General features: G+C 43.6%; 1 protein-coding gene across 1 annotated transcript in view; it reads right to left on the bottom strand.

The window, feature by feature from the left end:
• LOC120738997 (caspase-1-like) overlaps positions 1-23,373 on the bottom strand; it is a 36,143-nt gene that overhangs the window by 3,669 nt on the left and 9,101 nt on the right. Inside the window, exon 2 of the mRNA XM_040040615.1 lies at positions 13,525-13,577. Within this exon, the coding sequence (XP_039896549.1) occupies positions 13,525-13,573 (49 nt within the window). The 5' untranslated portion in view covers positions 13,574-13,577. The remainder of the gene's footprint in view (positions 1-13,524; positions 13,578-23,373) is intronic.

Below are 23,373 nucleotides of genomic sequence, written 5' to 3'. Positions count from 1 at the left end.
CTAAACCTGCTGGTTTTAGTCTGAAGGCTCCTGTAGCGCCTCCTGGAGGGGAGGAGGAGCTGGAAGAGTTTATTGGCAGTATGAGAGGAGTCCCTGAGAATGATGCATGCTCGGCGTAGAAATCTCTTCCTGTGGACATCCTCAATGCCAGGAAGTGGAGTCCCTGTGATGCGTTTGGCGGTTTTCACCACCTGCTGCAGTTCCTTGCGGTCAGCAACAGAGCAGTTCCCATACCAGACTGTGACACAGTTGGTCAGGATGCTCTCTATCACACAGCGGTAGAAGTTACCGAGTATGTCATTAGACAGGTGATTCTTCTTCAGTGTCCTCAACAAAAAGAGGTGCTGATGGGCCTTCTTGACCAGGCTGGAGGTGTTAGTTGACCAGGACAGATTCTCAGAGATGTGGGTCGCCAAGAACTTGAAGCTAGAGACCTGTCCAACAGCTGTGCCATTTATGTAGATGGGGACATGGGGGTCTCTCTTCTCTCTACTGAAGTCCACAATGAGCTCTTTCGTTTTGCTGGTATTCAGGAGCAGGTTATTGTCAGCACCACACAGCTAGGTGCTTTACCTCTTCCCTGTAGCAGACTCATCATTGTCACTGATGAGACAGTCATCGTGGTGTCATCTACAGACTTGATGGAGTTGGATCCATACTAAGGTCTGCAGTCAAAGAGGAACGGGCTCAGCACACAGCCCTGTGGCGTGCCAGTGTGAGTGTGACAGTGGTAGAGCTGTTATGGCCTGACCTAACATGCTGAGGTCTGTTAGTCAGAAAGTCCATGAGCCATGATCCAGGTGCAGATGGAGTTGTTGAGTCTAAGATCCACAAGTTTGGTGATCAGCTTGGAGGGAAGAACTGTACTGAATGCTGAGCTGAAGTCAACTAACAGCATTTTTGCATAAGTATTCTTGTTGTCCAGGTGTGAGAGTACACAGTGAAGAGCTGTGGATACAGCATCCTCTGTACTCCATTGTTTCGATTGACAAATTGGTGAGGATCCAGTGTGGGGGGCAAGCATGTCTTGAGGTGCATGTCCTGTAATGCGTCAGGGCCAGCAGCTTTTTGAGCGTTGTGTGATGGAGAACTTTGCTTTGTGTAATGTTATAAATACTTGGATAATCCTCAGAGTCTCTGGACTTTTACTTAGAGATATTATATTCAGTCCTGTGGATAGTTATATATTTAAAAATATATTATCCTCTCTGGTTACTCTGGTATGAATGACTCTGAATCACTTAATGGTAAATAACACACTATTGGCAAAAAAAAAAAACTGTGAAAGAATTCCAGATGACAAGTCTGTAGTTCGACATACAAGTGACGACCTTTGACCTTCATCAGTTTTTATTTAATTGTGTCAGAGAAACTCAAACGTGCTCTTCATGCAGCTGAGTACATTCAGTGTTTAAAACGGAAGCTGTGCAGGTCTGAGATCAGCAGCTTTGTGAAACACCAGGGTGAGGTATTGTTAATGCTGATATATAGTGACACAGTTACATTTCAATTTAATTCAATTTTATTTATATAGCGCCAAATCACAACAACAGTCGCCTCAAGGTGCTTTATATTGTACAGTAGATCGTACAATAACAGATACAGAGAAAAACCCAACATTCATATGATACATGGGTGATTAATCCTTTTGACTTTGTTTTTATCAATAAAACAGCTGCAGCTTTCACTACAGCACATGTGGTGCTTTAACCTTTGTACTGTTTTCATCAGTTCATTCTGCAGTTAACATGTGAACATGTTGGATGATCTGTCTGCTGTCACTGGGTGGTGCTGAGGTCTGAATCTGAGGGCAGCTCCTGTAATCACAAAGAGAACAGAACCATCACAAACTGAAATATAAAGTTTATCTCAAATCTGAAATAGAGCTGATCCTTCTGTCCTCACACACCCAGGATCTGAAGTTCTTCTCTTACATTTCTTTAGTTCTTCAGCTCTGCTGACATACGAGCTGTTTATTTTTAAAGCCGTATATACCAACAGATTTTCCAATATAATGTTAACCTTTGAGTTGTTGGTGCTTTGTGAATGTGAATCTGCATACATGAGCAGACGGAGCAGGTTTCAGTCCTGGTTCAGTCTGCTGCTGCACCGTGGTCACCAACATACAGAGGTATCATAACAAATATTAATGCTTTTTATCCATCTCAAAGGATGTAAGCTGTACTGCACATGTAACTTTGTGAACTTACCTCAATAAGAATGATTCAGACTGTTTTATTTAACCTGAATATTTGAAACAAACTTAGTAAAAACAATACACAGAGTCAGTGTTAAAAATGTAATCCGAGGAAAAATGAAACACACATTTTAACTTAAGCTGCCAAGCAGAAGTATTTGGTTTGAGTACATAAATATTAGGCTTTGCTATTTAATCCGTAATTAATGATTAATGAGGGGTTACTAAAGTGCAAGCCTTTTTAAAAATATCTGTTAATATCCTTACAGATGTGGCAAAAGAGTGAAAACATGCTGCTGTTTGCACATATTTCATAATCAGCTCTGCACAGGAGCTGCAGCAGAGTGCAGCCTGTTGCTCTTACAGTGTAATACTCATAATAAAAGTACAGTAACTGTGGTTAGTTACTGACTGAGCAGCCCGGTGCGTTTCTGTTCATTCTGTTAACCCTTTAAGACCTACCATAGAACCAAGTCCGCCAGAGCTTATATTATATTTTTACATGCTGTGGAGCCATTTTTGGGAGCATTTCAAGTTGCTATACATCAATACAACCATTATAGCCCAGATTTTAATAATATGTATTCATTAAGTGCATAGTAATTACATAAATTGCAAAAAAGTGCAATAAACTACAAAAAAATTGAAAATCGTTTTTGATTTTTTAACATATATTTGTAGTTATAGAAATTTAAGAGGCTTATACCTCAAAACTGTAAATACAAAAAAGTTGCACAAAATAGTTTCCCACCACAGGAAATTTATTTTGAGTGTCTTCATAGTTTTATTTTTGAAATACACCAATTTTTATACACTGCAGGAAAAACGAAAATAAATATTATACTGCAAATTTGCAAAAAAGCAGCATATGCATCAAAATAAACTATTTCCAGCAGTGCAATATGAGTCCTAAGCATCCCAGAAACGACACAGAAAGTCATAAAGTCAAAGATAACTTTTAAAAAGAGCAGTATAGGCCCTGAGGCCCTGATCGCAAAAAAGACTACATTTCCGCGAAAATGACGTCACTTCCGGTTTCGGCCAGGTAATGGCGGAAATGCAAAAGTTCGCGCTGACGTCTATTCCATCGTAGGAAGTGTTTTGAACAGCTGATCGGACCGGCAAAGCGTGTTTCTGGAATATTATGTTTTTGTTCCTGCAAGCGCTTTTTATGCAGTTTTTGCAAAGCTTTATGTGGAAGGAAACCGTGACCTAGGACAAGCTGATGGCACAATATGTAAGTACAACTCCTCCGGTTTCATATGCAAAAAAAATTTTTGCGCTAGCTTACGTGGTTGCAGTGCTACCGGGATTTAAAAATAGTTACGCATAACAGAGCGTTCCCGCTCCGATCGGCTCTAAAGGGTTAATCAACAATATTCTACATTTGGACACCACGGCGCTAGCTGCTCAGGCCTAAGGCTGGAGCCCACCAAAACAACTCCCTGATAACGACTGTGTGATGACTATTCTTCCCATCCCTGCAGGCACTAACTCATCCCCCCTCCCCTTCCAACGCCTTCGATGCTTGTTTCCTGCGAGGGAACACGGCGGGTCTGTGTGCCGCGCTGGAATGGTAGCGCTGTGCAGGGCGGCTGCTGTGTTCGCTTCGGATTACTCCTCACCCCCCACCCAATCCTGTGGCTTGTCATGTCTTCACAATGTTGTGCTGTGGACATTATGTGCTTTTTGTGCAGAGGAGTTTTTTTTGTTTCCTGTTCTCATGCTGTCCTACCATGGAAGCATAGCATGAGTAGGGGTCTCTTTTTTTCCTCTTGTACTTTCCCCAGTGTAGTGTACATTTCAATGTTTTTCTCTGATTCTACCAATCTCCGACCTGTATCCCCATGTAATGTTTGTACTATATGTGTAAGGTCGGGGGGGGGGGGGGGGGGGGGGTCCTATTTCACTGCAGGGCAACCTGGATGTGACGAATAAAGCTTTGATTGATTGATTGATTGATTTCGTTCACCTGCATATGTTACAGGTACCGGGTGGCAGCACCTGTAGACAGCTATATATGTGTCCTGTAAACAGGAAAGAAATGATCAGACAGGGAGACGTGGCTTGCCGTTTCCTGAATACTCCGCCATTATTTATTCAAATTCACAATTATGCACTCCTTTCATTACTTTTACAGTATTACAACTGTGTATTTACTTGTTCTTAACATAGCTCACACACACATTCTCCATATGTGTTACCAACTGCTACAAACTAGACTAAAGGGAATTGACACATTCCAATGTTATAAACATGACCAATTTTCTTGTACGACTTGGTTCAAAATGAATTCCAACAGGACAAATCTATAAATCTCAAATAGCTTGAAAGAATGGTGTAATCAGCACCATCTTGACATGTGCACTGAATTCACGGAAACACTTTATGGCAGAAACAAGATACTAAAACAATACAGAATAACAGTGGAGCCGATCACTAACATCACAGAGCATAGGAGGTGTGCGACCCAAACTAACATGCTAACCTTAGCATGCTGCTAAAGCCGTAACCAAATACTTACAAAAGTCTAATTTACTGTATTTCACAATGTTGTACGCTTTCACTTTCCAACCGTAATGGTTAATCTATGCTATATAATCGATGTGCTTGCTATTATATTCTATTTCGGGCATGATACAAACCTGTAAACAGGAAAGAAATGATCAGACAGGGAGACGTGGCTTGCCATTTCCTGAATACTCCGCCATTATGAGAAAACAGGCTGCTAACAACAGGCCAAACCATGGTCTCACGCTGCCACCTACTGGTACAAAAATGGAGCGTGCGCTACAAATATCCCAGGGTAGTTACCAAGTTTCCTGTTAAAATTACTGTAGTTATTTAGGGCATTCCCAAATGGAAATATCACTTACATTGAAAGTGAAATTACTTAAATTAATTCACATAAATGTGATCACACATTAGTGGGTATCACACACTCCCTGACAAAAATAAAATGGCTCCCAACATTCACACAATCATGACATTTTTAACTTTTGCTTCTCAAATTCTTATTAACTCTTATCAGTCCAAGAACTAGTTATGAAACAAGCAGTGGGGGTGGTGTGTATGCAGATGGGGTCAGTGATGCGTGATACTGGTATGGTGAGTATGGTATTGGGGTGCAGTACATTGGTGACTGTGACATACACACGGGCGGCACAATTGCCAATGGTGGGTATGGAAATACAGTGTATGATGGTATGGTTATGGCAGGTAACTGTGGTGCTGTGCTTTTCCCAACTATATTACCTGCTGCATGTGACTGCACTGAGGGCTTACCCAATGATTCATAAGGCAGAAACTGTCGTGGCTTTCTGTGACGGGTAGACCTTCTAATGTTTGTACAAGTATGTCCCGGTGGTTGAACCTGTAAGTTAGACTGCGAATGAGTTTCACACTCCTCACCAGACCCTCTGGGTTCAGATAGACTGTCACTACCCACTTGAATTTCTTTCAGCTCCACTGTCAGAGAACATGGCAGGTGTGAGCATTCTCTCCCGGTTTCCTCTTCTAATTGTTCAATGCTGACGAATGGTGCATGTTCAGGCACAGTCAGTGTGTCTTCCATAGTCTGCATAGGTGAATGTCCATTTTTTGTGTTTGTTGTCACTCTAATAGGTTCTTTGGTCTGGTATGACTGAGATGCAGGGTGTTGCTCATGATCCAGGTTCATTCTCACAGTCCTTTCAACAGGTGCTCTTAGCCAGTACCCCGAGCAATCACTCTCAGAACTGCTGTCAGAGTTATCCCACATGCCTGTTTGTCTTTGTGCATCTGCAGATCTTTCCATCCTTCGTCCGTTGCGTGTTGTCTTTCCAATCGCAGGCTTTGCCGGGGGGGAGTGACTTGAACAGGTAAGTCATTTACAAGTAACAGCAGATTGCGATGCAATGTTCGGGTTCTTTTTGGGTCTCCAGCTTCAGGGTGGACTACGTAAACTGAGCTATCTGCTAGCTGCTCTTTTACTATATAAATAGTCCTCTCCCAATATGATCTCAACTTGCCAGGTCCTCCCCGCTCACTGAGGTTTCTGACCAGAACTCTGTCTCCTGGCTGAAGCATGACTCCTTTTACCTTTTTATCATATGTTATTTTACCTCTTGCACTAGACTTCTTGCTATTTTCACTAGCAATCCGATAAGCTTAAGATATTCTTTCGGCCCATTTCTTGGCGTATCCTGTAGGTGAGTAGGCTTCATTCTCCCCCTTCAATCCAAACAGCAGATCAACTGGTAGATGCGGGTGTCGTCCATAGAGGAGATAGAATGGTGAGTAGCCGGTGGACTCATTTCGAGTACAGTTGTACGCATGTACAAGATGTGGGAGGTGGTCTTTCCACTGTACTTTTTCCTTTTCTGTTAATGTTCTCAACATCTGGAGTATTGTCCTGTTGAGACGTTCTGAAGGGTTACTTTGAGGATGGTAAGGTGATGTTCTGGAATGTCCGACACCAGATAATTTCTGCAGTGTCCTGAACAGTTCATTCTCAAATTCACGACCCTGGTCGTGATGTAGTTTAGATGGGTATCCAAATCTGGGTATGAAATCCTGGAAAATCCGTTCAGCAGCTGTTTTCCCACTCTTGTTCCTTGTGGGGTATGCTTGAGCAAATCTAGTGAAATGGTCAATTACTACTAGAATGTACTCATACCCTCCATGGCTGGCTTCCAAATGCAAAAAGTCAATACACACCAGTTCTAAAGGGTAGTCCGATCTTATACTACCCATGGGAGCTCTGACGTGTGTTACTGGTTTCTTGGACATGATACAGGGACACTTCTGGGTCACATAGGCTTCAATGTCCTTAGCCATAAAGGGCCAATAGAATCTGTCCCTTGCGAGATGTAGCACTCGGTCTGTCCCAACATGACCCATCGTGTCATGTAAATGTCTTAATGCTAAAGTCCTGTACTTGGCAGGAAGCACTAATTGTCTTCTGTCACTGGTACATCTATACAAGAGGTCATTTTCAAGATGTAACTTACCCCACTCATGGAGGAGTTTATGGGCAGTTCCTCTTACCATCTTGCGTATTTCATCTGTCAGTTTTCCTCCATCTAGTTTCAGCTTGAGGATTTGGCCAATGGCTGGATCCTCTCTTTGAGCTTTAACCAGATCATCATGGCTGATGCTCAGCGAGTTGATATGAGGCTGCTGATGGGGGTCCAGAGAAGAGATATTGAGCATGGCTACCCAAGCAACATCTTTCTGTCTGGCCACCTGGTTTCCATCCCAGACTGCCTGCACTGCCTCATCTGGAAATCCCTCTGTACAAGCAGTTTCATATTTCTCTATATCCAAGGGGAGACGAGAAAGAGTGTCTGCGTCTACATTTGACTTTCCTGGCCTGTATCTGATCTCGAACCGGAAATCTGAGAGCTCTCCAACCCACCTATGTCCCACAGCGTTTAACTTTGCGGTACTCATTACATAGGTTAGGGGGTTGTTATCTGTATAAACTGTGAAGTTTGGGGCATAGTACAGGTAGTCACGGAATTTTTCACATACAGCCCATTTCAACGCAAGGAACTCTAATTTTCCACTATGCAGGTGGTAGTTGCGTTCTGCTTGTGTCAGAGTCCTAGATCCATAGCCAATTACTCTCAATTTCCCATGTTGACGCTGATACAGGACAGCTCCTAAGCCCTGGTCAGATGCATCTGTATGCAATGTGAAAGGCAGGCTAAAATCGGGATATGTCAGAACAGGGGGGTTGGTGAGGAGGGTTACCAACTGTTCTAACGCTCTCTGGTGTTTCAGGGTCCACTCAACGTGCTCTCGAGAGGACAGCTGTGAGTGTTTGCTGTTTCTCACAGATTTTGGACACTGAGTTTTGCCTGGCTTGGTCTGAAGGAGTTCATAGATTGGTTTAGCTATCCGGGAAAAATCCTGGATATACGAGCGGTAGTAGCTTAGAAAGCCTGCCAGCTTCCTCACATCACCAACTGTTTGGGGTGTCTTAGATGTCAGGGTTTTGACAGCCTCCAGGTCTGCCGGGTCTATTTTGACTCCTTCAGCGGACACAAGCCGACCCACGTATCTGACTTCTTGTTTGAAGAGGTCACATTTCTCCGGCCTCAATTTTACTCCATGTTCTTGGAGTGCCTGGAGAACCTTGCGGAGGGTCTCAACATGGTCGTCAAATGTTTTTGCATAGCAAAGTACATCGTCGAGGTATGGGATGCAACATACCTCGAAGAGATGCTTGGCTCTAAGAGAGCCAAGCATCTCTTCCATGCTCCGCTGAAAAGCAGCTGGGGCATTTGTGAGGCCAAATGGGATGCGAACCCATTCATAAAGACCCCATGGTGTTACGAAGGCAGTGAGGTGGCGAGAGCCCTCAGCTACAAAACCCTGGTGGTAAGCTTTTCCTTGGTCTAAGATGCTAAACCACGAGTACCCACCCAGAGTATCAATCAAATCCTGTATCCTGGGCAGTGGGTGTCGATTGGGAACAGTCTTTTTGTTCAGAAGGTGATAGTCTATGCATAAGCGTAAACTGCCATCTTTCTTTCTGACACAGACGACTGGGGCAGCGTACGGGGACTGAGACTTTACTATCCAGCCTTTTACCAAAAGTTCTTGTATGTACTCTTTAACCTCTTTAAAAAGTGGCTTAGGGATGGATGAGTAGGTTTTCTGAACAGGGATATCATCTTTCAAGTTGATTGCCATTTGCAAACTGGGTATGCATCCTATATCACTACTGTCACGAGCAAAAGCCCCAGCTTCCTCGCAAAGCATTTTGTTAACTTTTGCCTGTTGTTCCTCATTAAGATGGCTGATGTCGACAGGAGGCTGCCATAGGGGTGAGTTGGTATGAGTAGGTGTAGAGGTGGCACTATTGGCTGTCACTGTGGGCTTAGATTCTCCTAGTGAGTCCATTGTAATCACCTTCTCAACGGAATGAATACTGCCAAGGGCTGTTTTCCTTGGTAGTGTGATGTTATGTTTTGTGTTGTTGCCCACAGGTACCTCTACAAAGGGCCTCTTGGTGCTTTGCACTTCAAGCAGTCCTTCACAGACATCTAGCTCAGCAAGCTGTGTGTTGTTATCATCAGGCTCAAAGAGGAAAACAGATTCGGACAGGTTCATGGCAGGTGAGACTGGACACTTAACCCAAATCACCTGACCCGCTGGAATGAGGGTGTCATACCTGCCAGTCCGCAGACGTCCACATTGTGCAAGGGCTTCATCAGCCTTGATGAGGTTTACCAGGAGCTCTGCCTTTTCTGTTGGTATTGACATGGCATTGCAAAGCAGGGTGACGAGAGTTGGCATGAACCGTCCTGGTTGTTCCTGCACAAGTTCCTCCATCACATTGAAACCCAGCAGCGGTCTCTCCAAAACAAAACTGCTTACAAGAAAAGGCACAGTTATTGACAAATTAGGGTCTTCATTCCCTCTCAAATTAACTGTGATTGGCACCCAGCCATCAAATGGGAGAGTGTCACCATTCACAGCATGGACTTTTAACTCTTCGTCATTATCAGTGACTTCATCAAGTGACCTTACAGGTGTATCTGGTAGATATTTATTTTTCCACTCTCTGTCAATCATGCTCACTTGAGCTCCCGTGTCCAACAAAGCACTAACTGCTAAACCATTTAGATGGCACTGGGTGAGAGCTTTTTTTCCAATTAGTTTGGCTAATTTTTAACTTTTACTGTTGGGTGAACTGCCAAGAAGTATAGCAGATTTATTTTCTTGGTTATTCTGTCTCTGGGTTGGCACTACATTATGTTTGGTGTCAGCGTCATATTTTGCCAAACTTACAGCAACAGTCTCACTAGTACTACATAGGTCAGATTGGGACGGAGCGTGGGACACGGTCACTGTTTGTCCCGTGACAGGGACCGGCTCCCGTTTCCCTGACGTATTGTTTTCTTCATGCAGCCAACTGCGCGGTGGCCTTCCTCACCACAGTGAAAACAGTGGGGACAGTCGGGGCGGTCTTGTTCTATGCACTTTTCACCGCCATACTTTCTTTCTCTGTAGTGATCGGTTTTGATTTTCTTGTACTGGCTGCTCTGTTCAGCTGTTATTTGTAGTGACTGTGTCATTTGTTCAACAATGCTTGCAAGTTTTTCCACTTTCTCTGACAGCTGCTGGATCATATCCACCTTAGGTCTTTTTCCTGCATTTTCCTCTTTCAATACAGGACACTGCGTACCGTTAATCTCAACTTGTGTGCTGTGCACATTGGTGTTTCTCTGACAGAAACTGTTGTGGTGTCTCACTGTCACTTTGTTTGGTGCACATGAGTTCCTGGAAGAGTTCTGTGTTGTTTTGCTCACCAAGGTGAGAATGGAGGAAGTCTTTAAGCTCCTCTACTGTCAGTTCATCCTTGTTCATTAGCATGTCTTTGAAATTACCAGGTTTGATAACTCTCATGACAGCCCTCACAATTTCGGCATCATTAAACTGTTCTTTGAGACCCTCTTCAATCTGGCGGCAGATGCTGTTATAACTGATGTCTGATCCCTGGTCTCCAATCTGGCCCCCGTGAATCTTAAACTCCCTGCGATGGAGGTAAGGCAAGTCTCTTAGGGACACCACTTTGTCATGTCTCATGGGTGCTTGAGTTTCAACTAAGCTGTCATTGTGTGGTGTGCTTCTACAATGAGCCTGTGATGGTGTCTGAGAGGTGAGTTGAGAACCTGATGTGGGCATGTACTGCTTAATTTTCTTAGAGAGCTCTTCGTAACTGAAGAGTATTTTTTGTAGTTCTATATCACGTTGGGAAACAGCAGTAGAGCTGGTATTCTGGGTCACACTGTCAGTTACTTCTGTACCACTATTATGACCATCTTCTAAAAACATTGCATTAGTTGGACTCACTTCAACACTGACATCATGAGGCTGAGCATTTGGACATAGATCACATGAATCATTACCAGTGGCAGCCTGTATCTGCAAATCAGAAACATGACCCTGGGTAACAGCATCAACAACATCTTTCAGTGATAATAAGTGTGACATGCCCTGATCTTCTGACTCTAATAAAGCCTTACTGCACATGAAACCACTGATGTACTCGAAGCAGCTGTCTTCATCCCCTGAGTTAAGGCAAGACTGATCCACTCCTGGCACTGGACCCAGAGACTTGGCAATCTGGAACAGTTCATCAGCAGAGAGGGTGAGAAGGTCTTTCTTGATGGCCCACACCAAGCTCCTCCTCTCACCTTCCGCCATGGTTGCTTCCCTATCCCTTGCAGTGGGTCACACAATGTCAGCTTTCGTACAGTTTTTGCCTTAATGGGCGATGGTCCGAGCACCAAGCAGCACCAAGCAGTCCTTATTTGTCTTTTTCCTTACTTCTTGTCCATTGCGCTAGTTGTGACACATGGCCAATGCATTTCCTGCACAATAAGTAGCATCTATTGTCCATCATGGAGCAGCAGGAGGTGTAGGTAACAACCAGCAGACTGGAGTTGTTGGTGTTTTCTTGCCACTCTTGACCCAAAGTACCGGTATTACTGGATCAGCTCCCAGCCTCAAAGGCAGGACTGATCCCGGACGAGCCCCCAGAAAACTGTTACAGGTACCGGGTGGCAGCACCTGTAGACAGCTATATATGTGTCCTGTAAACAGGAAAGAAATGATCAGACAGGGAGACGTGGCTTGCCGTTTCCTGAATACTCCGCCATTATTTATTCAAATTCACAATTATGCACTCCTTTCATTACTTTTACAGTATTACAACTGTGTATTTACTTGTTCTTAACATAGCTCACACACACATTCTCCATATGTGTTACCAACTGCTACAAACTAGACTAAAGGGAATTGACACATTCCAATGTTATAAACATGACCAATTTTCTTGTACGACTTGGTTCAAAATGAATTCCAACAGGACAAATCTATAAATCTCAAATAGCTTGAAAGAATGGTGTAATCAGCACCATCTTGACATGTGCACTGAATTCACGGAAACACTTTATGGCAGAAACAAGATACTAAAACAATACAGAATAACAGTGGAGCCGATCACTAACATCACAGAGCATAGGAGGTGTGCGACCCAAACTAACATGCTAACCTTAGCATGCTGCTAAAGCCGTAACCAAATACTTACAAAAGTCTAATTTACTGTATTTCACAATGTTGTACGCTTTCACTTTCCAACCGTAATGGTTAATCTATGCTATATAATCGATGTGCTTGCTATTATATTCTATTTCGGGCATGATACGAACCTGTAAACAGGAAAGAAATGATCAGACAGGGAGACGTGGCTTGCCGTTTCCTGAATACTCCGCCATTATGAGAAAACAGTGCGGAGCATGCGCTTCAGGCTGCTAACAACAGGCCAAACCATGGTCTCACACTGCCACCTACTGGTACAAAAATGGAGCGTGCGCTACAAATATCCCAGGGTAGTTACCAAGTTTCCTGTTAAAATTACTGTAGTTATTTAGGGCATTCCCAAATGGAAATATCACTTACATTGAAAGTGAAATTACTTAAATTAATTCACATAAATGTGATCACACATTAGTGGGTATCACACATAGGTTAGCTAAACAAACTTTACAAAACAAGCTCATCTTAGCTTAGCTAGCTAGCTAAGGATGTTAGCTACAGATTAGCTTACAAACACCTTTCACTTACCAAAAATATTGTGGCGGTTCTCAGGTCCTTCTGTCAGGTGGACACTGAAGAACACCTGAGTCTGTCAGTTTGAAACAGTCGGTAAATGCTGGACCTCCTCTCAGCGTCCCCGCTCTATGTGCCGTTCAGAGATACGCAAGTTTCTTCATGACTGCAGCTGCTGCAGATATTAGGTCGTCCATGATTTCTACAGTCACTGGTCAGCAATATAATGTGCGCAAACATATGTGGCTCATATATGTGGCTCTGAAGCCCCGCCCTTCAAGCGCACCCTCAGATGCCGAAGCAGTGCCAAGTAATTGAAGCTGAAAAAATAACTGTATGTGTAAAAAAACGATGTAAGTGTGAAAACCACATGAACAGTGAGTTTTTTCTTTAAATTTCTATATTTATGTTTTTTCACTATCATTTTTTCACTTTCAATACATTTGTTTCAGTTTCAATATTTCTTCAGTTTCATTTTAAGGTGGCATCGTTTTAACCTCATATGTGGGTTCAAAGTACAAAAAAGTCCAGTTGTTTCTCTGCCAAACTCCTTAGACTGGAAGTTCTCATGTTATATTAATGTCCCACAGAAAGATTAAGGCAAGGATTAGGACAGGTTACAACTCGTGAATTTTATGTACTTGTCACAGTTACAAAAAAGAATCTGCCTGAAGTCTATACATCCATACGTTTCATCATACAAAGCACTGATCTCCTACCTGCTGATGGAGCTGCTTTGGCTGGCTGTTCTTTAGGTTCTTCCATCATCTTTCTATAAAAACACGAGAAGATGATTTTACCAAAAGAAACAGTGAACACAGTCTGGGTGTCACATCATATGAATTTGTGTCATGGTTTAGTGTACGGGCCACACACACCAAAACTGATCTGTGTGAAAGAACACATCGATGACATGTGAATGTAGTGATAACCTCATCATAACAGAGGTTTTTACTTTTTCAGATATTTGTTCAGTATAATGATTAAATAATCTGACAATACAAACCTAAAATACTTTGTTCCCTGTCTGCGACTTTGTGCGTCTCTGCTATTAATGCTTAAAGGAAGTTTTAAACTTAAAATCCTTCCCCACATATGTGACTGTGGTCTCTGGGGCCATTATCCTGAAACACTGGGGCTCAGCCCTGAAAGCTTTGCTATCTTCACCTGATAACAGCAGCTGTTTAAAGTTATTGAGTTTGACAGGGAAGTGAATGTAAATGTGAGACACTGTGTGCTCACAGCTAAAGGCTGCAGTCAGCTGTGTCAGAGCGTCCAATGATCCTTTAATAAACACTCAGAGCTCCATGTTGATGAAGCTGTCATGTGTGAGCTTGTGAGGCTCGTTTAAACTGGCTCTGCTCTGTCAGATGCTCACCTCTTCTTCACTGTCTCATCAATCTGCTGCACTCTTCATCTCCTCCTCTCTCTCTCTGCTGTACTGTTTGAAAAAACAAACAAATCAGCGTTAGCCAATCAAACTCTGTGCAGATGCTGCAGCTACAGCTGATATGTCATTCAGCTGTTCATCAATCAGCTTCTGCTGCTGTTTATTCGGCTCTTACTCTGAACACGTGCAGATCTAGGAAGATTTTCTTGGGGTGTCAAAATCAAAGCGTTTGTTTTTTCAAACACACGTGGAGGTGTTTATATCACATATGGTTTAAATGATTCAAATGCAGTAAGTATACATGTTTCATATATCGTCTATAACTGAATTATGTTCTGTAGCCTACATAATGAAACACTTCAGTTGCATAAAACGTGAATTTTGAGTTTACAGTGGGGCAAAAAAGTATTTAGTCAGCCACCGATTGTGCAAGTTCCCCCACCTAAAATGATGACAGAGGTCAGTAATTTGCACCAGAGGTACACTTCAACTGTGAGAGACAGAATGTGAAAAAAAAAAAAAAATCCATGAATTCACATGGTAGGATTTGTAAAGAATTTATTCGTAAATCAGGGTGGAAAATAAGTATAAATAAGTAAGTAAGGATCAGCAGAGTTGAGGTGTTGGAGGATTGGATGTTCCAAACACAGCTGCAGTCAGAGAAACAGATGCAGAGACAGACGAACATCATGTGCTGAAGATCAAACTCTGTACAGACACAGGAAACAGCAGCACCGACTGAGATGCTCTCAATGACCACGTTCCTATTAAACACAGTTAGCAAAAGAAAATGAAAAAGAGAGAAAAGCTTAAATAAATTGCTGATTCTTACAAATTTACTTTAATAAGCCCCACGCTCCCGTACCGGGGGCAAAAGACATGTGTGGTATCCACAGAAATCTCTGCTAAAGTCTGATAGAAAACATTTCTACAACCACCAAACACACGAAACAAGCAATGATTAAAAGAGTAGTTACATAAATGCCCAAAAGTCCATAAACAAACAAAACCAAACAGACTTCATGTAACCGGCTAAAGAAAGGCTAGTTAGCTCCCAGAGCTATCACGGATTCCAAACACCAAGTTTCACCGCACTCCGACTAAAACTCACTGAAATAGTTCCAAAAGAAGACCACAAAAACACACAGCGGCGCAAATGTGCTAAGACAGATTTCCTCCTTTTTGCCAGTACCTGATAGCATCGTGATTATCAGCAGCTACCACGGCTGCATCAGAGCCACATCCATCAACAACTGCCATTATAGAGACTGAAAATGTGACGTCAGTCCAGGGTAAAAGCGCAAAGGATTCTGGGAACGAGTGGCAAGCGGTACTAGTGGAAGCAGGCTTTCACATGAAAACAGTCACACAGCGATAAAAAGACACACAAAGAATGGCAAGAAGCTGTTGTATTATTAAGTGCAATAGTCCCATGACAGCCACAGGAAGCCGACAGGTAAAGAGATTGGTTTTTATCGGATTGCGTCGTGGAAGAGAAATTGTTTAATCCATGTTTCCGAAGTAACAAAGAGCTGACAGATGGCCTGGTTTACATCTGTAATGCCAAAAAAATCCACCAGAAGGCGCTGTGAATGTAAACAGTTGGCTCTTCTTATACCTCTCCCAAACAGGAAGTCAGAAACAAAAAAAAAAACATCCAACATATCTTCAGTGTTTTTGATTAAACTAAGATAGGAAGATATAATTTTTGATATATGACAGTGTTAGAGGACTTACTAAACAGATGTATGTCACCTGACAGCATTAAAAAAGTGAAATTAAATATTTAATTTTTTTTTTTAAAAAGTGGTCAGCCGAACAGTTGATTTGTCCCTTCATGGTGCTAATGCTAACATAACCTAAATGTTATTAATGTTGATTATTTGCTATAAAATCATTGTTTATCCATTGCTGTTGAGAAATCAAATTAAGTGTTAATTTGATTAACATGATCCAGCTCTCCAAGACCACAGAATAAATGCTACACCCTAAGACCCCAATGACCAAAACCACAAGCAGATGTGCTTGATTTGCACTGGGTTTTTTTTTCTCTTTTTTTAAAAAAACAAAAATGATCTTGCACAGTAGCATTCAATCAGAAGTGGCCTGAATGTGAGTATTTTGTGCTGTATCACATTTTTCACATTTGCAGATGAAAAAACTATGTATTTTGTTGTTTGATATTATACTGTCCTTTGATGGAATGAAAACAGCAATGTTCACTGGCATGCTGCTAGAAATAAACTGTATCCAATGCCCTGGATAGGTTTTGTTATTCATTTAATTTTAATTTGGCACTTTATTTAATTTTTTTCAACTGTATTATCTTATGTACTTGTATTTGCATGACACTCAACCGTTTGGTACAGATCAATATTTTAAAAACTACAGGGTCTATTGAAAAAAATGATTGTGGTTATTACTCACCCAACTCAATAAGAAATGCAAAAAAGAAAATTACATTGCTTTTTTTCTTGGTGAGGACCTCAAAGGGCTAAGAAACCTGGCCTTGATCACAACGTTTTAGCTAATTATAGGCCTATTTCCAAGCTGCCTTTAGTTTCCAAGGTTTTAGAGAAAATTGTTTTTAGTCAACTGAAAGATGACTAGATGATAACGGCATCCTTGAGGTTTTTCAGTCAGGTTTTAAAACCCTTCCTAGCAATGAATCTGCATTATTAAGGGTTTTTAATGACATCCTTCTGGCATGTGATTCTGGTAACCATGTTCTTGTCTTGCTTGACCTAACTGCTGCTTTTGACACCAAAGACCACAATACTCTAATTCCTCAATTAAGTGATGTGGTGGGTATTGGTGGCCAGTGTTGGGGAGTAACAGAATACATGTACTGCCGTTACGTATTTAAAATACAAAATATGAGTAACTATATTCCGTTACAGTTACCATTTAAAAAGGGGGTATTCAGAATACAGTTACTTTGTTGAAATAAATGGATTACACTGCGGTACTTTCCTGTTTCATATTGTCGCGGGTCAGGACTGTTTCGGTTTTGTTTGACAGCTACGTTCTGTTGTTCCAGGCGGCAGCGTTACAGTTGCCATGGTTACAGGGTGACGCTCTCTCTCTCTGCGCGTTTCCTGGGTGAGAGAGCGCCTTTTTGTTGTTGTTGTTGTTGTGCTAAGCTAACAGGCAGAATGCTACAGGTATAGCTCTAAAGAATGTAGCATCATGGGCAGTGTAGTCCGTGTTGCAGGGAGAATGGACCGTCATACCCGTTATGGGTCTGTGAGCGCGAGGAGGGAGAAAAAGGAAAAGTACGAGTTGTCATCGAGCAGAAATGGGAGCTGGAAGCATGTAAATATAATAATAACCACTTCAGCCAAGAAGAGAGCCTGATGAGCCCAGTTGTAAGTAAGCTATTAAGACTCGACTGTACACCGTGTTCGTGTTTTCCTCCGAAACAATAAGTTCTGTTGGAGCAGCCTTTCAACGCCTCTCTCTGTCTCTCACTAGCAAAGTTGACCCAGACAACAGAGTAAAGCTAGTTTTCAGCTACGAGCCAACACGAACCCGACGTATTAGCCAGAGGTCCCTTTACTACGGTTCGGAGCCGCGGACCTTCAGTAATAGTAATAAATCACAGCAATAGTACATTCATGTGTTAGGAGGTGGTGGGTAGGTGTATTGTTGTTGTTTGGGTTTTGTTTTCCTTTTTGGCATAGGTAGGCGAGGCGGGGCTTGATGGCATTCCGGCACACCTGCGGCACATCGGACGTCATCAGTGAGCGCTTTTATGGAGCCGAGTCACGGACGTCTGGTGTCGGAGTATTGTTGCTGTCACAAGTAGTAACGTGTTAGTGCAAGCTGAATCTGCTGATTCCACGCTGTGGAGCTGCATGTTTTACTTTTTGCCTGCTTCTCTTTTGTTTTAGCCTGTTCCGCTGCTTGCTCGCCTGCCTTGTTTTTGGTGTTGGCTACTGTGGATCCGCGATGGAGAGCTACGTTCCATCAGGCTGTGATCACTGCTGCAGCTGTAGTTTGTGTTTCAAGTAAACTCTCCAACTCTCCCCGTCCACTTTTGTTTAACTTTCGGCTATCAACGGTACTCCGTAAACTCTGTTTTGTTCCTCGTTGTCAGGTAGCTCTGGTGCGTCATCTGCATACTGTTGAGACTAGTAGTTAAACATATGCCATTTTATGACCAGTAGTCAATGTAGTAAATTAGGTTAACAGCTGTAGGCCATATATTATCCTTTAGTTCTGATGGTGTGCTATGTATGTAGTTTAGTCTTTATTATACTCTTGAATAAAAGAAACATAATCATTTTGTAGTTCATTAGATAAAGTGTGCATTACTCTGTATCCTTGATCAGCTGTGAATGTCTTACACTGTTTTCTTGAAATATTTTATTGCTGAAATCATGTGAAGAAGGCTGTAACAAGGAGACTAGGTGTCTGGGCAGAAGAGATAAAACCACATTCCTTACCCCCCTTCCTACTTCACACAGAAAGACAGGGAGGCAAGGTCAGGAGCCAGCCTCGCTAAGAATTAGAAAAACATGTGAAGATGCAGCTTTTATGACAAAGAGGGGGGCTGTTACTAACTATAAAAGTCTGTGAAAGTTGCTACCATTTTGAGACATGCTGTCGAACCTCTGCAGGCATCTCTCCCGTCCGGACGTTGTAATGCTCTGACTGTTGAATTTTATGGAAATAAATGATTGTTGATTGAGCATTTATACACAGAGTATTGTCCTTCCTTCAGCCCAAAGATTCAAAGAATTGGGAGATTTTCAACAACTTGGTGCCGTGTGACCCGGATCTTTGGCGTGCTGAGGAGGTGCAGATTTGGCCTTTGGTGAGATCGTGGGGCGAGGCGAACGGAAGACCGGTCTAACAACAAAAAGGTAAGCACAGCCTGTTGTATTATACCAAATGTGCATATTGGGCTTTCCAAATTAATCTGTTCGCTGAGTCACATGTATTTTCACAGTAAATTTGTCGGTGTCTGGTTTTTGGCGCAAGATACTAACAACATAAGTTGAGGCTGAATTCCAGTGTGTTAAATAAACTGCTTCTACCGAGATACTAATAACATACTACGTTGGACTAGTTGCAGTAAACTGCTTCTACCGAGATACTAATAACATACTACGTTGGACTAGTTGCAGCCACTTTACCTTCCACATTTAATTTTGTCTAATACTGGCTTCTGTAGCAATAATACATTAGAATTTCTTCTGAAGACGCGGCCATTAGTTCAGTACATTGAAGTCGAGGTTTGAAGTTTGTTTATGGTGTTGGTTACGTCCTGGCTCTTGCCGGCTATGAAATAGAAGTTGATTTAAGGAAAAGCAGATGCTGGCTCACGGTGCGGTTGAACGCTGGCAACGCGAGAGCGAAACACGTCCGTAGGTTTGGTTTATGATACGGCCGTGTTCCGGTGGTGCGGCCGTGAAGTGCAGTAGTGGTTGGTGCTAGTTTTAGCACATTGAATAGAGGTTTGACGGTGGTTTGTGGCGTCAGTCGAGTTTTTTTTTTAAGGGCTGCGGTCATAAAACAAAGTAAAATTTTACTTGCCAAGAAGTACATAGAGCAAAACCTGGTTTATGATGTCAGGTATAACTTCGGGGATGCAAGCATCACTTTTATGATGCGACTTTGCCCCGTTGTGGCGGTCATAAGCGCAGAGAAAGGGGTATTTTGGTCTATGGTGCAGTGTGCTTTAAGAAGATCTAACAGTTGAGCTCAGAGGTTTCTGTGTAAAATTCCCGCTGAGGAAAAGTGTGGTGTGTGTGTGTGAAGGCGCGCTCTGAGTGAGTGTGTGCGAAGCTGCGAAGCGCGCTCTGGGTGCTGTCTTGTGTGTAAAGCGCGCTCTAGGTGTTGTTTTGAGTGTGAGTGAGGCGCGCTCTGAGGGTGTTTTTTGTGAGTGTGAAGCGTGAACACAGTGACAGTGACGGTTGATGTGTTTGATTAGGAGGACACTAGAGCAAAGACACATTTTAGGATCAAAGGTTGATGTCTAGTGTACCTGTGGAAACTAATTTTGTTCATGGTTTGGCAACCCCCCTGTCTGTAGATGTGCAGGCAGGTTAAGTGCCGAGGTGGCGACTTGGGAACTGAGGACTCCCGCATAGCTACGGAATAACACTGGGACCGCAGCGTAATCGCGGGTTCACATTTATTCCGGACTAGAACAAGACACATTTTGCGAACAAAGGTTGAGTCTAGATTAGTAAAGAAATAAAAAAGGTTGAATTCCTCGTTTCAGTGGTTGAAATTGTTGTGTGCCTGTCCCCTGACGAGTGTGAAATTAAATAAAGAGGGAATTTGGAGCCACATAGAGATAGACGGGCTTAATTGGGTGTATTACTCTGTGGTGTAAACATTTAAAAAAGGTATTAAAAGTATAAAAAGGAGAGAAAGGGTGAGAAGTGTGTGGTGGTGTGAATATGTCGGGTCTTAAATCTGACGTAGAAAGAGGAGAAATGCAGGGTGAGTGGAAAACTTTTGACGAGCAGGTGAAGGAGTTGTTGCGGGCGCTGAAGGTCATGCGACCTGGCAGCGCGTTTGAGAAAAAATCAAAGGCTGCAGCTGTGGCAGCAAAAGTCAAAGAGTTGTGTGATAAAGAAGGAGTGAGATGAGAATCAAGAGGTTCGTTGGCAAAATTGCTTCTGGGAATAGCACAGAAGCTACAGGAGGAAGAGCAGGAGATTAGTACACAGTTAGAGGAGGCCTCTATTTGGATAAGGCGGAGGATTAAAAAACAGTTGCAGGAGGTGCAGGAGGAGAAAGCCCGCGTAACGAGGTGGGCTGTGACATGCCAGGGGGTGGAGCACTGGATGAGGGAGAAAAGGGAGGAGTCTGAGAAGCTGATGCTGCCGGCTTCTCCGGTGAAGTCATCGCTCACTGGCTTTCCCCCTCCCTATCAGGCCCCCGCCCCCCTTTACCCTGTGCTGAGGGTGGAGCAGGGCTGTCTCTCTGGTGAGAATGGCCAAGTTTTAGAAGTTACAGGAGGCTATGTAGATTGTGATATATCTAAAGAGCCCAAACGACCTACTCCAGCCCCGAAGAGTGAAAGAATAAAGCAAATCTCCACTTTTGTTAATGAGGAGGGAGCTTGTGGCGGAGTGCAGTCACCGCCCATGAAACAGTCTCCCCAGCAGGGAGAAACTGAAGAAGAGCAGGCTGTGCGGCTGCTTGAAACAGCTATAATAACTCTAGAGCAGCGTCATCAAATTTCTGATGAGGAGGCAGGAAGTGGAGTAGTTGTTGCACCACAGGTTGAGAAAGGTGAGGTGTGCGGGCCTGAGGGGGACGCATACGAGGGCTGGTTATCCGGCACACTGGATGATAATACGCCAGTAAGTGTCTGGGAAAAGCAGAAATTGGATGCAGGGCCGGAGCTAGAAGGGGCCTTTCACACTAGAGCAGCTAGAGAAAAATCAGGAAGAGGCAGAGTAGTCAAGCCCAAACCCGCAACCAAACCACACCCCATGATGCGTCGGAGCCAGGAAGATAGGGACACTTTGTCTCTGCCGGGGACATTCCCCCTGGTGGTGACCTCTGGGGGTCACATGAAATACAAGCCATATGGGGTGGGAGATGTAACTGCATTGATTGAGTTATTACCTCCTATTACAGACGGAGGTGCGGGGTGGTTGAGAGAGTTTGACAGAGCAACAACAGGTGTTCAACTGGCCCTAGGTGATTTCAGAGCTGTGGTGGCCAGATGTGTTAAAGGCACAGCACTGGATGACATAGAGAAGATAGCAGGTACAGCATTGATGGGTGATAGCACCCCGTTTTGCTGTGTTGTGAATGAAATATCTCATGCATTACGTGAAAAATATCCCACTCCAAATGCTGCTAAGATTTTGAAGTTGTTGTGGAAGCCTGATCAAACTCCAAGGGAGTACATAGAACAGGCTAAAGCCACATGGGCCCTTAGCACTGGCCAGCATCCTGGTAGAGAGGGGATGCAACAATTGTGGTTTAGAGAAGCTGTGTTAAAAGGTGTGCCCGAACAGGTCAGAGTGGCCATGACTGAGAATCCCGACATGGAGGGAGCGGAGTCTCACGTGTGGGAGAAACATCTGGTGCATCGCCTGCAGAAAGCTCATGATGAGGTTATGGCTAAAAGTGAGGATACAGATAACATGAAAGAGCAATTGTTGAAATTACAGCTGGGTGAAGCGAGGCTGAAAGCAAATGAGAAGAAAAAGGAAGACAAAATAGCAAAAGTAATGGTAGCTCAAGGTTACCAGCAAATGGGGACAGATGTTGATCCTAATGTACTGCCAGTAGACACACAGGGACCTGCGCGAGGCACAAATTGGGGTGGCCGTGGGGTCGGTAGAGGAAATTGGGGTTCACGTGGTGGTCAACGGGGAGGAGGCGGCGGCATGGGCAGACAAAGGGGTGCGCTTAGAGGAGGTCTATATGTGCCAGGGACTGCGTGTTTCAACTGTGGTCAGACTGGACATTGGGTTCGAGAGTGCCCAGAACCACCTCAGCAGTTCAATACCAACATGCCACGTTCGGCCAGAAGGGGGCGTGGACATTGGTCGGCCCCCAACCCACAGATGGCTCCTCCAGGGCAGTATTCAGTGGAATACTGGCAGCAGGGACAATACTGACACACCCCACAGAGAGGCCTGGGCATAGGGGGAGGGGGAGACCCCCTGGTGCCACTGAGGGTTCAAGGACGTAACCTGCCCTTTTTAGTGGACACAGGAGCAACGTATTCCACCATTCGTACTGCTCCTGACGACATCCCACTCACAGACACTAAAATCAGTGTTATCGGCTTCTTTGGGGTACCTATGACCTTGCCAGTGACCGTCCCTCTAAAGACTGAGTTAGGACGCCAGTCCTTAACACATTCATACATGATTTCACCACAAGTTCCAGTTAATCTGTTGGGCAGGGACCTGCTCATTAAGCTGGGAGCTACTATCATGTGTGGAGCTGATGGATTAACAGTGACTTTGAAAGATGGCACACAGCTGTCCTGTTTGCAATCAGGAATGAGAGGACAGTGGCTGTTATCTGAGGATTGTGAACGCACAGCGCAGATTTACTGGGCGCGACTGACCACATCAGATGGAATTCTGGCACAGTACCAACTCTGGCGTCCCTGGATAATGTCCATGTCTGTTTACTCACCCTTGCGTGACCCCTACCACGTGACCTTGTTTTACGATCGCGAGCGCAC

The sequence above is a fragment of the Simochromis diagramma genome, unplaced genomic scaffold, assembly GCF_900408965.1.
Source record: "Simochromis diagramma unplaced genomic scaffold, fSimDia1.1 OVJJ01000394.1, whole genome shotgun sequence".
NCBI classification, from domain to species: domain Eukaryota; kingdom Metazoa; phylum Chordata; class Actinopteri; order Cichliformes; family Cichlidae; genus Simochromis; species Simochromis diagramma.
The sequence above is the reverse complement of the archived record's forward strand: the minus strand, read 5'-3'. Positions and strand labels throughout refer to the sequence as shown.